Here is a 15,274-nt window from a genome sequence, read left to right as displayed (position 1 = left end):
TGTCTAGAAAACAGCGAGTGGGAAGAAGAAAGAGAAAGGACGAGGGAAACAAATAAAAAAATGCAAAAGATGCGCGCGCTCTCATGCGCTTGTTGGCGAGACGTCAAGGATTATTTGTTCGTGGTGACGCGCGATTACCTGAGGACTGGAGTGTCGCTTGCTGCGCCTGCTTGCTGCTTGGGTCCTGTCCCGGTCTGGCGCGGTGTCGCACCGGCGGAGTCCAGACAAATAAATGATGCTACCACGTACTCGTCTTGTGCCTGGCTCTCGGTTGAGACAGAGCCCACAGAAAAATTCTAACGGGGATCTTGCCGTCCTTCTGGCCCCCAAGCCGGAAGGTGTATCCACTATTCTTTTTTTTTTCTTTTTCGGGTGGCCACTTGTGCTACTTGGGTTTTGCGATTCGATCGCGGGATTCAAGCTCTTGTCGGTTCGTCTCTTGGGCCTTTTTTGGGTGTGAGTGTACAAAACAGACGAAATACTAGTTGCATGAATATAAGCCGTAAATATGTGCGCAAAAGCCAGGTAATTACAACGGTGTACTAGATGCAGAAGACAGAGAGGGGAGGAATGAAAGAGAACTAAAAGAAGTGCAGCCTTTTGCCGTTGCACGCTTGGCAGGATCACAAGCGGAAGGCAGTAAGCATTGTCTGCCCGCCTAAGCAAGCACCCCGGGTGATAGAAGATGGTTTGTCCAAAAATACACCAGAAAACCCAAACCCGACTTTTTTTTTATTCCTGAGTAGTGGCAAAGAAGCGGTCCGCGGCCAAAGCCCTAGATACACGAGCGTTTCTGGGGCAATATCAGATCTTAATGAGAACTTGCAAGCAGAAGCGAGACGTTCCTGTTACTTGTACCTATATTACTACCTAAGCAGGGCATTAATCTACATGAATTATTTTATTAATACTACCCCTTCATCTTCGATTGCCCCGCTGGGCTTTTTCTGTGCACGCTTGTCAAGTTGCTTTTCTTACTGTATATCGTATTCGTTGATCCCTATCACATGGACAGAATCGAACAACCCTAGGCGCTACGATCGAGGCGGTAAATGAGATAATAGCCTGGGGCAACGAGACGTCGGCACCCAGGCATCGCGCGTGGAAAACGAAGCAGAGCCAATCCGTCGATGACTCCAATAAGTACACCCTCCCCCTCCGTCGTTCATCGTGACACTTTCCATGCCAAGATTTGGCGGGCGAGTTCAAAAATCGAGTGCTTACCAGCCACACAGTAATAATGTGGAACCTAAAGGGAGGGGATGCTGCGACAAGGCTCCATGGAGGTACGTACCGCTGCCCGTTGTGATTATTACCATAGACGACAGAGCCGGGAGGAGGATTTTCAATGGTGCACGGGCGCCCAGCCCGCCTTTTTGCGGAGGAATGTGTGGAGTTGTGGGTCAGGGTGACGGGAATGGAGAGAGGAGAAAGGTGTGTTGTGTCAAAGTGCCATTTACCGCGCATAGTAACCGACAACCGCGTTTCTTAATAGCGGCGGAGGGCAAGCGCATTCGTAGCCCCCACACATTCTTGCAGCAAAGCCATCTCAACTAAACAATGCACAACCATACGTACGACTACTGCCAATACGTACATGACCTAGCAAAGCAAAGCAACCAATCTTGGTCCCTGGAAACCTTCGGCACTATTATCTCCGGGTATCCCAGTTCCCATGTCCAAGGTTAGTGTATATTCAAGTTTGGTAGAAGAGATGTCTACTCAATTTGTGGGATATATTAGCCGACCACATCTGCCTGACCTCGCCCGAATCGGGGTGCACAGCGAATAGCGAATAGCGAAAAGCGACAAGCAGGTCAGGTTATGTCATGGACAGTCTGAATGAATAAAGAATTGATTGTCACTCGAGTGATCAGAAGCACAGTCCCAACCCCATGCGAGTTAATCACTCCACATCAGCCCAAAAGATTAGGTTTTCATAGGCCGCGCATCCCGTGTAGGTCGACGTAAGTCTGTGTACCGGCTACGGTTGACAGCTAAACCATAAAGAAAGAAAACAAAAAAAAGAAAAACGAAGAAGAAATAAACAGAATAGGCTTCGGTCTGTTGTTGATGGTTCACCATGCAGATGTTGTCTCCTCGCCAATGGCATGACTTTTCAAGCTAGTTTAGTTCGTACTCTACCGCCGGCGGCTTCGATCCTGTACAAACACCCTCGCTTGCCGGGACAGCAGCTAGCAGGTGACATCGGAGGCCTGCCTTTCAGCTAGATTGTAACAGACGCGCGGCGACATTTGCGGTTGTGCCTGGATATTCGGCAGGATAGGCGAGTCATTTTATTCAGTCATTTGGTGCTTCATAGGCAGGCAGTGAACCGTTACGTTACTCTCGTACGTCCTTCGTCAGTGGGGTAGCCCGATGTCTAACTCGGTCCTTTTATTTTCTTCTGTCTTTTTATTTGTGCTCAAGAAAAATCATTTCTTTTCTCTTCACTTTCTTTGGTTCTCGTGATGTCGGCGTGACTAAAAAAAAAAAAAAAAAAAAAAAAAAAAAAAAAAGTGGCAGCCGCCGAACAAAACAGGTCAGCTTCTTCCGAGCGGTGCGTCTGTTCGAAACATGAGACACTACCAATCAAATCGCAGAATCGAGCCGTTCGAAAGGTGGGTAAAGGAAATAGCGCCGGCAGTGGACCGCTCTTAGGGCCTATCAGCCAATCAGCCATGCGTGGCTGGGGTTTAAATTGGCTCGACGATTGAAAATCCCTGGTAGCGGTCGTCGCATATTGCATTGCGGTGTGAGTACCTAAATGACTTGCCATTTCGAAAGAATCTACCCGCCAGCCGTTCACCCGCTGGATGGGACATTCAAGGAACCCGTGCTGATTACTTCAAGGGCACGCCACCTGGCTTGGCCATAATTTTTGCCCATCCGTAATCGATCAGCCAGTTAGTTACTCCGTACCATTTGTCAAAAGGTCAATTGCAGCACAGCATCAAACCGATGCTGCTCTGATTTAATTATAGAAACTGCAGGGGTTACAACTCCTTGTCCGGTCGTTGGGTTGGAGCGCCAAGAGTGCAACCGACCTTGAGCTTTTTGCCCTTGCTTCTGATGGACTGAGCAACAAATGGTTGCTGACCGCGAGATTGACAGTTAAGAGACTGCAAGGTAGCACGGCGCTTGAGAATGATTCACTTCCATGGAACAGGGCGATTGCAAGTTGCCACGAAAGCCGGCGACCATCATTTCATTGGCACGGACCCAGAGGGTAGTGATCCAATAAAACTACTCCGAGCACCACCGGTCGAAGTCTACCCTCCCTGCCTTGCCTGCCGCCTTTAAGGACCTTAGCTGCCAACCTGCTACCAATTGGACTTGGGGTAAAATATTCCCTCTCCCAACTCACTGGGCCAGTTGTCTTGGTTGCATATTCCATAAATAGCAATCGGGTCCAGCTTCCAACGGCCGGCGAGCAGTGGTCGGCGAGCTCGGCAATTTATGCTAAGGTTACAGTAATGAAGGTTACAGTAATGTGCCCATGTGGGTAGGTAAGTACGTAGTAACTGCGGTGATAGATTGACAAGGACGACAGATGCACCGGGCGTTATCTCCAGGGTTTTGAGGAGGGTATGTTTAGAATCCCCGACTAGGCAATTATCCAAGGCCACCAAAGGACTCTTCACGTCAGCTCAAGGGAACAGGTGCTGACTGATGCACGGAAGGTGGGGGTGGGCAAGGTAGGCAAGGTGGGCAGTACAGCAGACCGATCGACTGGCCGCTCGCCGCTTTCCCGCATGACCTCGCCGTGAGACTGCAAAGTCTGGACCTGACAATTGAACTGCCGGGTTTAATCTGGTCTGTCGGTTCGTTGAGCCGGGAGAGTTCAGACAGAAGAGTATGTATGTAGCTCGTCGGAGGATTATGCAAAATGCAAAGAAAACTCGCCACTTTCGCGACGCCACCAATCCATCTGGAACTTTTTTTTCTGTTTGCATGGTCTCCATGTCAACCTAGGTGGATGAATGGGTGTGGTACAAGGCCATTGGTTATCATTTCCGTCTCGTCTCATCTTGCGCTGCAATGAGGACACATTCTAGCCGCCAAATTATTACCGACCCTTTACCTATTAGGGGAGTTGCGAACCGCGCGTGTCGCCTCGTTGGCTGCACCTCGCTCTCGCTGGAAACACTGCAAGCAGCTCNNTTTTTTTTTTCTCTGTTCGGGTCGTCTGAACAGTCACAAGAAACAAGAGTTTCTTCAAGTTACCTTAGCTGCTTGCCAAAGAAGAGGCGGTGCAAGGCCCGCGGGAAGGCGGCTCCTTCGGCAGCCGAAGAAGCGCGGGGGTTCTGCCTGAATGCCTACAGGTAAAGAGTAGTAAGCGTCGCAAATTCCAGCAGCCATGTGCTTTGCTCTGTTGTACTCGTGGCCCTTTGCATATCAAAAAAGTTCAGAGGGTTCCAATGACAAGGCATGGGAATGAATTGCTCCAGATTTTGGCCCCCGCGTTTGCTATTATTGGAAAGCGGCCGATGGATTCTGTGTGTTGGTTCAGATCGGAACTTGATGAAATATGCGATTATGACAAGGGAATTTATTGATTTCATTTCTTCAAGTATCTTCTTAGTTGCCAACTTCCGTCCGCTCGCAGGGAGCAACAGCGACAGCGACAGCAAACATGCGACCCATGCCGGGGTCCTTCACAATGCTTGACTTGTGTCGACTACCCCATTCTTACACATGCTAGCAGTCACGTGCCATTGAGAAGGTGAGTTTAGGAGGCAAGGGGGGAGGTATTACCATGCACCGTGAGGATCGTCAGCACGTTAAAATCATAGAGCTGTATGGCACGTACACCCTTTAATTTTTTGCCTCTCTTTTTCTTTTTCTGTTAAGCGCCTCTTACAATGTTGCCTCAAAATATTTCTGGATTGCATATGTGGCGGGAAACAAATGTAAAAAGAAACAAAAGTCCAAACATAACAGACTTTTACCGGACCGGTTTTACTCTGGCTGCGGCTCAAACAAGCGACCAATTTTATCATCTCGCATTTGCGAATCGGACAATCAATCGATGCAGCCTATTTTGTTTCTTTGGATGCGCGCAAACCGCACGCCCCACGTCAGGCGCCCTCTCTTTTTTTTTTTTTTTGTCTACCCCAACCAAGCAAGCGCCCGGCAAAACTTAAGCGCCCATCTTTCAAAAGAACTGCAGGCGCCAATTCATCACGGCGGCTGCGACAAGCAGGCGAGACGAGCCCAACCAACCATCCCACTCCTAGAAACCAGGATATACAACAACATTCTAGAAACCCAACTCTGTGAGATCTTCGCTGTTCATTTGGTGACCCTCCACACATACAAACACGCGGATCCGTCGCAACACAGCATTGCCATATCTCCATGCCCATGCTAGTTTGGCATTCGTTCGATTAGAGCATATGGCAAGGATCCTATTTTTGTCTCTACCCATCAAGAGACCTCCGAGATGATCTTTCTCTTTTGTTCTTGTTCTTTCTCTGGCTGTAGCCGCCCAGGTTGGCTTCAATCCTTGTGTGATGACTTAAATTTGAACCCCCTGTTTGCTGCAAGTAGCCATCTCGAACATTGCCCCCTAATGCATGTCTTGTCGGATTCCAAGCCGCCAGTTTTGCTTCCCATGGTATAGCGCCTGACTGAATAAGCGTGTGAGCCTGTATACTACTTGGCCTATCCTAAGGTTCCATACCTAGATACCTACCTACCATTGGCGCCTGGCTTTAGCGCCCACGAACCCATCGTCGAGCCTCGCAACTTGGCGGTTATCTTCTTTTCATGTATCCAAGTCTTTCCCACGCCTTTTTTCTTCCCCCCAGAGATGGCATGAACCCTCAGGGATTCCTACCAACCCGTCTGCACGGCAGTTGACTCTCGTCACATCTCCTTGATTGGTGTTCCTGGATTGGGTTTTCTTGCAAAATGACGCACTGCCTCCCCCTTGCCCGGGTTGCAAATCGCGATAGAGGAACCACAAACAAGGACCGATTGGTTGTTTGTTTCTTCGTCTTGACCCGTAAGGATCCTGGAACAGCTTCTATTTTTGAATCACTTGGACCGTTGGTAACAGGCAGGCCAGTCACTATGACATGTAGACCAGTCATTCACTCTTCTTCTTCTTCTTCTTCTTCTTTTTTTCTTTCTTGTTTCTTTCCGCTCTGCCGCCGCGTGAACAAGTGATTTACTCAACTACCCAACCCCCTGCTCCTTTACCTCGTTGCCTGTGTTGTCACACTGCCAAGGAGGGGAGTGAGCATATACAAACAGACAATCACAGGCCTGCCTAGGAGGCCATGCCCGAGGTACCTGGCCTTGGGTCGGTTTCTAAAATAAGCCGCAATGAAAAAGAGCCGCATCCTGCACCTGCAGCAAGTACCTTGTTTATTGGAACAACATCCCAAGGCCACGCTCCGAAACCGAGCTCTTCCTTTGTCTGCGGCGTTTTCATTTCTTTATTGATCCATTCGAAAAACCCTGTTGGTTACTTTTTATTCCATCTCTGGTGTTGGCGAAACAAGAAGGAGCCCCTAGACCTAGTCATTCATTACCAACGTGTGTGATATTTTGGGACCCAAAAAAAAAAAAAAAAAAAAGAGTAAGCGTCCGGGGTTGGTTTCCGTGGATGCACTAGACTAGATTTGTTAACGTACCCGAGATCCATCTCATCTCATCCACTTGGGACGAGAACTCAGGGGGAAACAGTTCAGCTCGCGTTGCTGCACGCACTCGGAATTGTTGGACAGTTGCGTGCACTGGGGGTCCATTACTCCTTCCAGAAATCTTTGTCCCGGACAAAAGTCTAGATATGTTGATATCAGAGGGGAAAAAAAAGAAGCGCGGAGGTAAGAAGTAGGAAGACGAGTGGCCGTGACGAGAGCCTGCTCTTGCCGCCTCTGTAGACAAATAGATATGGTGTTACGTAGGTGGCTAATATTAAACAACGCTCGTCAACATGTCAAGTTGATACCGTCCTGTGTCGAATTAGGAAGAAACAATAACAAAGCTGTGTGAAGGTAGGTAGATCAATAGAGCGAACAGGCCGGCGTCGGTCTGGAACCGCCAAAACCGGCACAGTGCATGGATGGTGTTATTACTCTAACAAAGGAAACAGAGCGACTGGATGCGTATTCACAATATGCTAATCTCCCCAGCTGAGGAAGAGAGAAAGAACAACAAAAAGAAAAAAAAAAAGTATCCTTCAATAGTTCCGACCAAGAAAGAACGCCGCCGTTCCGGCATCCTTGAGGACGCTCGTTCCCAGTTTTCTTTTGTATAAAAGTATCCTTTCATCGTCGCAAGAGCTCAGTCTGTCTCTCGGGACATCTTCCGTATTATCGGCTCATCACAATGCCTCCTGCCTCCCAGCTACACAACCAACGATGCCAGAGATAACTCAAGCTGTAATGCTGCCACTGGCACGCAATGCACCATTCAGATCTCCATTCGCACGAGCCGCACCTTCAGCCGTGGTCTTGTCAAGATCCACCTCCACCATCCTGGCGGCTTCCCGCACCGCGGTCTGATGCCAGTGGTCCAGCCGACATTTGGTGATATACTTGTTGAGCTCGTTGTTCTCCCAAACCATGGCCTCGATAAGCTTTTGCTTTACAGTCTCTTCCATACTTTCGAACCGACGATCAAGTCCATCTGTGTAGACGCCCAGGGCGTCGGACGGAGTGACCAGGGGCGAGAACTTCTTGTCTTCGTAACTCCCTGTAGTGGCAGTTGATTAGCAACTTGACCTCAAGTCTAATATCAGCAGTGACCAGGGATTGCGACAACTTACTGTACGAGTGGCACGCGTATAACGTCAGGTATGTAGCAGTAGAGCCCAGCATCATGCTCATCATATCATCTCCCTTTGACTGAGTGTTATTGATCTTTGCCCAGTCGTCTCGAATGAAGCAACGCCTCCAGATCAGTCTGTTTGTATTCTGCTGCTCCTCCCCGCGAAGGCTGAGATGGGAAACGCGCAAAGCACTGAAGTAGAGATCATCGTAGATGTTGAAACCTGGCGCGGTTGGGTCGTGTCGAATGGAGACCAGTGTAAGCAGATCGATAAGGGTCAACGGGTCCAGCGCCTCGTGTCGCAGCAGACGGCCCATAGCATCCTCGAAAACACGCGCGAGTGCCTTGTGTTTCTTGGGGATGTTCTGCGCACAATACTCCATGGCAAGCTCCAATGCAGCAGCTTCATCCACGGCCACATTAACACTCGGCAGGATCAGATTGTAAAGCTTGTCTTGTATGCCGACTATTGCCAGCTCGCGGTTGATCTGGGTGAGATCTGCTGCAGCTCTGTCGCCACGCTCGCCCCGAACCACGACAAGCTGGTTGCGAGCCGGCCCTTGCTTGTTGACGGTAGCGCCCTCGGCGAGCAGCGCCAGTTTGCCAAGGCTCAACTCGATTTTCTTGTTCCACACTTGCTGCTCACGGTTCAGCCCGAGCTCAATAAGGGTTTCAGCAGCGTGGCTAATGTCCTTCTCCTGCTCAACATCGTTGATCCACGATATCTTGGAGAGTTCTGGCTTGGCCCTGAGAAACTTGGTGGCATATCCTTTCCTGTTTCCGGGAAAGTCCAGAACGGCTTTGACGCCTTCCTCGCGCAGCAAAATATCGTAGACCGCAAAGGCAAACTGGTCGCCGAACCGGTCAAATGACTCGGCAATCTCGTGTTGCTTGATCCTTGCTCTTTCCCGGAGCTCTGTGACGCGACTCGGTGTCTGATCGCGGTCGAGAGCTCTTTGACGTAGGGACTTGACCTCTTCAACCATCAGCAATGCAAGAGCCTCTATCGAGTCATGGGCTTCTGCAATGCTGATAGCTTCTCTGAACAGACCAAAATCTTTCAGGAGCACAATCTTGTCGTATCGGTCGTTTGAGTAGGTCTTCCGGCATATTTCTCCATGGTGCACGAGTTTCTGGTTATTCCTGGTCAAAGCCCAGCGCGAACGCTCCAGAACAGTGAGGAGGTATTTGTCTGTGAGGGAGGGCAGACGGTCTCGTATCGTCTGTATTAATCGTGGGTCTGGCGACCCTGCCGAGATGGTGACGGAAGGCGGGTAGTATGATGTGAGCCATTTATGTGCCAGATCCATCATCCGCTTGGTGTTGGTTGTGATGTTGAAGTCGCATGTCCATGGCTCCGAGAGGGCCTCGTAACCGTCCCGAAGTACACCTCTCTCCAGCCTGTCATCACCGAGGCCATAGAACTCAAGCTTCTTCGCACGGTAATCAAATGCCTCCTCAAGAGCTTCGAGAACCACGTGCATGGCTTCATACATCAAGCGGGTGATGTCAGCATCGTTGGCAACCTTTTGCTGATATTTGTACTTGATGACTTCATAAGCCCAGGCCACGAAGACTTCGAGTCGGCCAATGTCATGGGTGAACCAGTGTCTAACATTGTCCAGCTCGCCCTTGTTCTGGTTTGGGACCTTCTTTTCGCTCTCGTGGATGAACTCAACGATTTCGGAGATGATGCTCCTGTTGTCGCTACCTGGACGTTCGCCTCGGTCGAGAAGGAACTGCTCATGTTGCTTCCATAAGACGGTGGCAGCGCTCATTTTCTCTGCATTCCACAACAGACCCCATCGGATTTCGCGGTCTATTTCGATGGAGAGAGAGTTCAGGTATGACATCAATCTTTCCAGATAGCTAGTCCGTCCGCGCAAGTTGCCTTCCAGAATTGCCGGGACATGAAGAAGATGTGGAGAGTTGGAGCTCAGTATGTCGTTACTGAGTTGCAAGGCTGCCTCGCCAATTTCCTGGCTGGAGAACGGCAGGGTGCGCTTGCCATCAAAAGCAATAGGATTGTCGTCTTTGATGCCGTAGAAGACAGCCTGCTCTAGCTTGCTCTTTGGAGATATGGTAGGACATGTCTCTTCGCCAAACCGCTCAATGTCTGTTGTTGCAATGCGGACAACTCCCACACCACGTATTATGAGCAGGACTGCGGGATTTTTTGTTTTGGGTCGATGTAGGCGTTGGCTTTCCAGTTCTTGACCTGCTGTTGTTGGCTCCTCGAGGCCGGATCCGGCAATCTCGAACGTGTCCCGGTCTCGCAGATCAACAACGTCTTCAAATGCACCAGGCCCCAACCTAAGATCATCCTGGAGTTGAGCATCAGGCGATTCGGGTCGTGCATTTATAGAGCAGATGACCACCGCTCGATCGAAAACAGCGAATGCTACAAAGCCAGGATTCGGGATGTACAGTCGCGGCCGTACAGTCGGGTCTTGGGATAAGGGGCTTGAGTAGCATGTGATTGGGCGAACCGTGCCGATTTCTGCGTGAGAATGTTTGACGATGACTTCGATGATGGCGTAAGAGGACTCGAACTTGTTCCCGGAGGCCACGAGAAGGAGGAGGTGCTGCGCCAATTCACCATCTGGGACTTCAACCACGCGCTGCTCGAATCTCTTAGGTGCGAACGCAATGTCAAGGATCTCGAATCCCGAGGATGAACCAGAAGAACGGCCTACAGTCGACCGGCTCTCCAGCTTAAGTAGAATTGCATCCCGAACGTCGACCTCGGCGAGTACGTCATGGTGTCCACCTCTCTGAACCCTCCAGGTCGTGATCTTTCCCTTGGACGTCGCGGCCGCAATGTTGCGTTCTCCAGCTTTCGTGGGAGGACCTGCCCTGACTGCAGCAAGATCTCCCCTGATGGCCGAGTGCTTGAGAACATGACGAATACTTCCCAAAAACCCGCCGCCACTCTGTGACATGCCGCTGCGGAGAAACTGGACAGATATTGTAGGACGGCCGTGGCCATCCCTGACGCTGAGGTGTGCCATTCGTCCGCTGCTGAACGCAAGGATAAAACCTGCCGTCTCCACGTTCAGGATCTGAACGACGTGCTCCCCCGAGAACATGCCAGGGATAGCGTTCTCGATACCATTTCGTTGTTGGCGCATGAATGTGAGCGTTGCGGCACTGGAAATGGATTCCCAATATGAGATCTTGCCACTGACGGGCATGACCACAACAAGACCGGGCTCATCGGCAGAGGCTGATGGTGCTACCAGGGAGCCGAGCGGTAAGGGATCGGAAGAGTGTCGCGAAGGGTAGTCGAGGTCGAAGACAAATGTTTCGGGCGAGGGATTGTTGATTGTGTAAGGCCAGACGAATGCATGTGTATGCGTGAGCGTAAGCGCATGGCCGGTGGACGAGTATAATGCGCCATGTTGTTGACCTACAAAGGGACAACTATTAGATATAACGCGCACAAAACAGAGACGGGATCACTGCGGACATACTTTCGACATCTGCACGCAAGCGGTCGGGCAGAGCTGGCAGTTTGCTGACAGTGTATGCATTGTTGGTAGTCTGCGGTTAAATATATGGATATTAGCAAACCCGCAAAGAACAAGGAGTGGTTTGGTGGAACGGTGATCAACGGGCAAGACAGACCAAAATAACACTGCCGTCGCCTTTGCTGATCCGCTCGCCAGGTTTCGGTTTCTTAGATCTGACGCTGAGATCTTGCTTCGGTTGTGGCGGGCTTATGATCCGATCGTGTTTTGGTTGTAATTTTGCAATCTTTTCGGACCTGACCTCGACCATCTCGGTGGTGTCGGGGTTGATAAAGGTCTGTTCGTTCAACGGAAGCCGCTGGCGCTTTGCTTTGGGTTGGGGCACAAGGCTCTCCGAGCTCAGAGGGCGCTGTCGGCGCCTGCTTCGAGTCGCGGTGGCCGGCCCGCCTGAGGTCGCGGTCGGTGAAAACATGGCGGCCCTGGGGTGCAGGCGATGCACACGAGGTTATTTCAGATGGACGGCAGGACGGATCCGGCGCCGGATGGATGCAGTAATATGACGTGGATTGGGCGTTCAATTCATGACGATTATTTAAAAGAAAACGCTGCTTTCTAGATGGCGATGTGTCGTTGCTTTGATGGGCTGGATGTTGCAAGTTTGATAAATCTACGGCGCGCTCCGCCCACGATGCACGAGTCTGACGGATTCTTTTTTTCTCTTGGTGACGACGGCACGACCCAAAAAAAAACAGGCCGTGTTGACTTTGTTTGTTACCTTGGGTACCATCCATCGGACTAAAAATTTACAGCAAGCTCTCCAGGCTCACCCTTACTGGCTACAGGCAACGCGAAGCTCGAATGATTGGCTGAGGATTGAGCTTCAAGTGGGGCGTCTCAGCCGTCGCCAAGATACGTGCTCCATGTTCTTTGAGATGGAGCCTCATAGAGTTAGTTGGTTTCTCCGCCTTCCAGTTTCGATTGCTTTAATCAGCCACCAGTCTGGAGATCAAACTAGAAGAGGCCGATAGTGGCTGTTAATTTCGATACTTGATGCTTTACAAGCCGGACGTGTGCGATTGGGCTTTGGGAATGGCAGAATCTAAGAAAGTTTGAAGGTAATTTCCTACCTCTGCATACTTTTGGTTACCTAGCTTACTTGCCTAACTTGCTCGACTACGTATGCCACTACTGTGGTATGAAGGTTTTGACAGATGATATTGGGCTCTGGTGGCCACGTCGATCCGCCCCACCATGTTCCGCTGCATAAGGTACAAACTCCAGCTACAGTATTTACGTCCAGCAAACTGTTAGTGCAGCATCGATGTGCGCGATAACTTTTCGGGGTAGCAAAAGGTACATGTACCTGATGACATTACACAGTACTCCGCTAGCTTGGCAGTCATATCTATCAGACTACCAATTCGTCATGTTGCATCTGGATGGTGGCGATTTTCGGGCGATGTACTGCTTTTGCTACCGGTACTTGAATCTAAATACACAACAACCCCGTAAATGCTTCAGGGGCGCTTTACTCATGACGAAGGAGCTTGGGAAAAATTGTTCAATGCTCATAAAAACATACAGCCCAGTCCTAGTCTTTATGTCAGGGGTTGAGCTAATATTCTCGAAAGTCTGCCTTGATTGCGCTTTGCTTGCGCTTGTTTGCTCTTCGCTTGAGAGCAAGCAAAATCAGCCGGTCGTTCTCGTCTACGGCTGTTTGCAGTATAATGTTACATTGGATGATATCGAGTAGCACTCTATGTACATGGCCGGAATGTGGCTCGGATTACCTTGGGTCTTGTTGGGTCTTGTTGGCTCTTGCCCTTACCTTTACGCAGCTCCAATTATGCTGGCGCCATCTGTTGCAAGCCGCATACAGGGTTAGGTGCCGCTCTCAAATCCCCACCGTAAACAACACACGCCCTGATCGCCTTGATACCATTGTACTACCACCAGGATCAGCTGTTCTCCACACTATGGACCTCCCTGCACCCACATTCCATTCTGTCTTACTCTTTTTATGTTTCGCTCATCAGCTGTTCTTCAATTCGAATAACCACCTTTTGCAGTTATCATTTTATCGGTTCCTATCCCCAAACTCTTTTGTTTCCCTGGTTACGTCGCTTGGAAGCACGTCAAGTGTCGACAGTGGCAGTATTGATAAACAGACGGGAGGTAAATCACGAAATCAAAGGCAACCCGTTCCTCTTCATACATTTTCGACTGTTTTTGAGTGGAGATTTCACATATCCTTCACTCTTGACATTTTTTTTTTTTTTCGTCTTCTCTTTGTTTTGGCTACCTGCCGACTTACAACCCGTTCTGCTCGCCATGTCCTCAGGGCCGAACGAAAAAGATCTAATGGAGGTTTTGAATGCCGAGATACAACATTTCAGGGACAGCGATCATCGTCGAGAAAAGCTCCTGACCAGACTTGTGACCGAGTATGGAAAGCTAGAAGCACTTTATCTGGAAAAATGCAACGATTACGAGCAGGAGCGCAAGTCGCTGGCTATGTGGCAGCGAGAAAATCGCAGCCTGGAGGCCGAGTTGAATCAACTTAAACTCTCGAATGTAAGTGCCTGATACCGAATCTACCCGTATACTCTCGTCCGGTCTGCCCCTGTCACTAATATTATACACCTTTGTTATGATCTGGCTCGCCCTACTCCCAGGAATCTAATCCGATAGCTTTTGTTATTATTGACGGCGATGGTGCCATTTTTCGTGACGAGCTCTTGGCCCGGGGCGCCGAAGGTGGAACAGATTGCGCGTTTGAACTTTTGACCCAGATTCGCAAACACATCAAAACCATCCATCCTGAAACGTCGATCGACAATTTGAATATCATGGTTCAGGTTATTGTCAACTTTGAGGGTTTAGCCAAGACGCTTCATGCGTCTGGTATACTTGAAGATGGATTCAAACAGTTGACTGCCTTTGCCCATGCGTTTGGTCAGGCCCAATGTGAGTATCGTTGCCTGACGCTTTTGTTTTGCTCACCTCGCTGGTGCATTTTGAATCAAACTGATAGTCAACCACACAGCACTATTTTCGTTTATTGATGTTGGTCCCGGCAAGGAACGAACGGACCATAAAATCCGTGAGACTTTGCGTGTTATGTCTCGTCTCTCCCAATGCAAGCACGTGATCTTTGGACCATGCCATGATAATGGTTACTTGCCTGTTCTTGAACCATACAAGCAGGACCCTATCGTCGGTCCCAAGCTTTCACTGCTGGAGGCCTCTCCAGCCACGCCTGGTTTCATCCGCTTGGGCCTACCTCTCGCCAGGTTTCCTACCGTCTTTCGCCCGGAGCTCATCACCAAGCCTAACATCCAAATATCAACGACGGGCTTATCTGTTCGAAACACCGGCATCCCTGGATTTGGTAACTCGGCCTCGAGTCCAGCCTCGATATTTTCCTTCATGTCGCCAGGGGCCCAACCAGGCTCTGCTGTCCGCGACAGGCTCGGCAGCATTGCTTCCATGCAGCCGTTTCCTCCAGCACCCTCGACCTCGTCACCACCCCAGTCGGTGTCTTCAACCTCCCCAGCCCCAACTGCTCCTTCAAGCTACGCAAGCGTGGGGACGGCCGCCTCGGCGACGGCGCCACTCACTATCGACATTGCACCCAAAAAGACAGCTTCTGCCTCTCTCAAGTACTATTATGTAAACGCCTCGTCCGAGCGCCTCGACGAGGAACTGCCTCGTCACAACCCCGTCGCCTACAAATCATATAACGACAAGAAGGCCGCCAACGGCCGCAACTTTTGCAATCGTTACCACCTGGCAGGGTACTGCGAGGAAGAGGAGCACTGCAAGTACGAGCACGGTCCGCGCCTCAAAGGTCAGGAGCTGCTGGTCCAGAAACACCGAGCCCGTGGCACGTACTGCGACAATGGCATCGGTTGCGAGGATTTTGATTGCTACTACGCGCACCACTGCCGATTCGGCCGCGCCTGCGGCATCGGTGATGCTTGCAAGTTCAACGATACCCACCACATGGATCTTGTATGCAC

The 15,274-nt window shown here is 50.3% G+C and overlaps 3 protein-coding genes across 3 annotated transcripts in view; 1 reads left to right on the top strand and 2 right to left on the bottom strand.

Moving 5' to 3' along the window:
* Positions 1–6,656: 6,656 nt before the first annotated feature.
* On the bottom strand, positions 6,657–7,073 carry PpBr36_01519 (uncharacterized protein; the record flags this gene model as incomplete). The annotated part of the gene is made up of 2 exons (XM_029888704.1): positions 6,657–6,793; positions 7,031–7,073. 2 exons carry the CDS (start codon positions 7,071–7,073, stop codon positions 6,657–6,659), a joined length of 180 nt encoding a protein of 59 aa, XP_029751311.1.
* Positions 7,074–7,387: 314 nt separating this feature from the next.
* On the bottom strand, positions 7,388–11,724 carry PpBr36_01518 (uncharacterized protein; the record flags this gene model as incomplete). Its single annotated transcript, XM_029888703.1, has 4 exons — positions 7,388–7,707; positions 7,781–11,191; positions 11,256–11,325; positions 11,410–11,724. The coding sequence occupies 4 exons, from the start codon at positions 11,722–11,724 to the stop codon at positions 7,388–7,390; spliced, it is 4,116 nt and encodes a 1,371-aa protein (XP_029751312.1).
* A 1,859-nt stretch (positions 11,725–13,583) lies between these two features.
* The window catches only part of PpBr36_01517 (uncharacterized protein), a gene marked incomplete at both ends in the record, with an annotated part of 1,829 nt that continues 138 nt past the window's right edge, over positions 13,584–15,274 (top strand). Inside the window, 3 exons of the mRNA XM_029888702.1 lie at positions 13,584–13,826; positions 13,928–14,219; positions 14,299–15,266. Coding sequence (XP_029752336.1) covers positions 13,584–13,826; positions 13,928–14,219; positions 14,299–15,266 — 1,503 coding nt within the window. The remainder of the gene's footprint in view (positions 13,827–13,927; positions 14,220–14,298; positions 15,267–15,274) is intronic.

The sequence above is a fragment of the Pyricularia pennisetigena genome, chromosome 2 (assembly GCF_004337985.1).
Source record: "Pyricularia pennisetigena strain Br36 chromosome 2, whole genome shotgun sequence".
NCBI lineage: Eukaryota > Fungi > Ascomycota > Sordariomycetes > Magnaporthales > Pyriculariaceae > Pyricularia > Pyricularia pennisetigena.
This window is presented reverse-complemented; position numbering and strand designations above follow the sequence as displayed.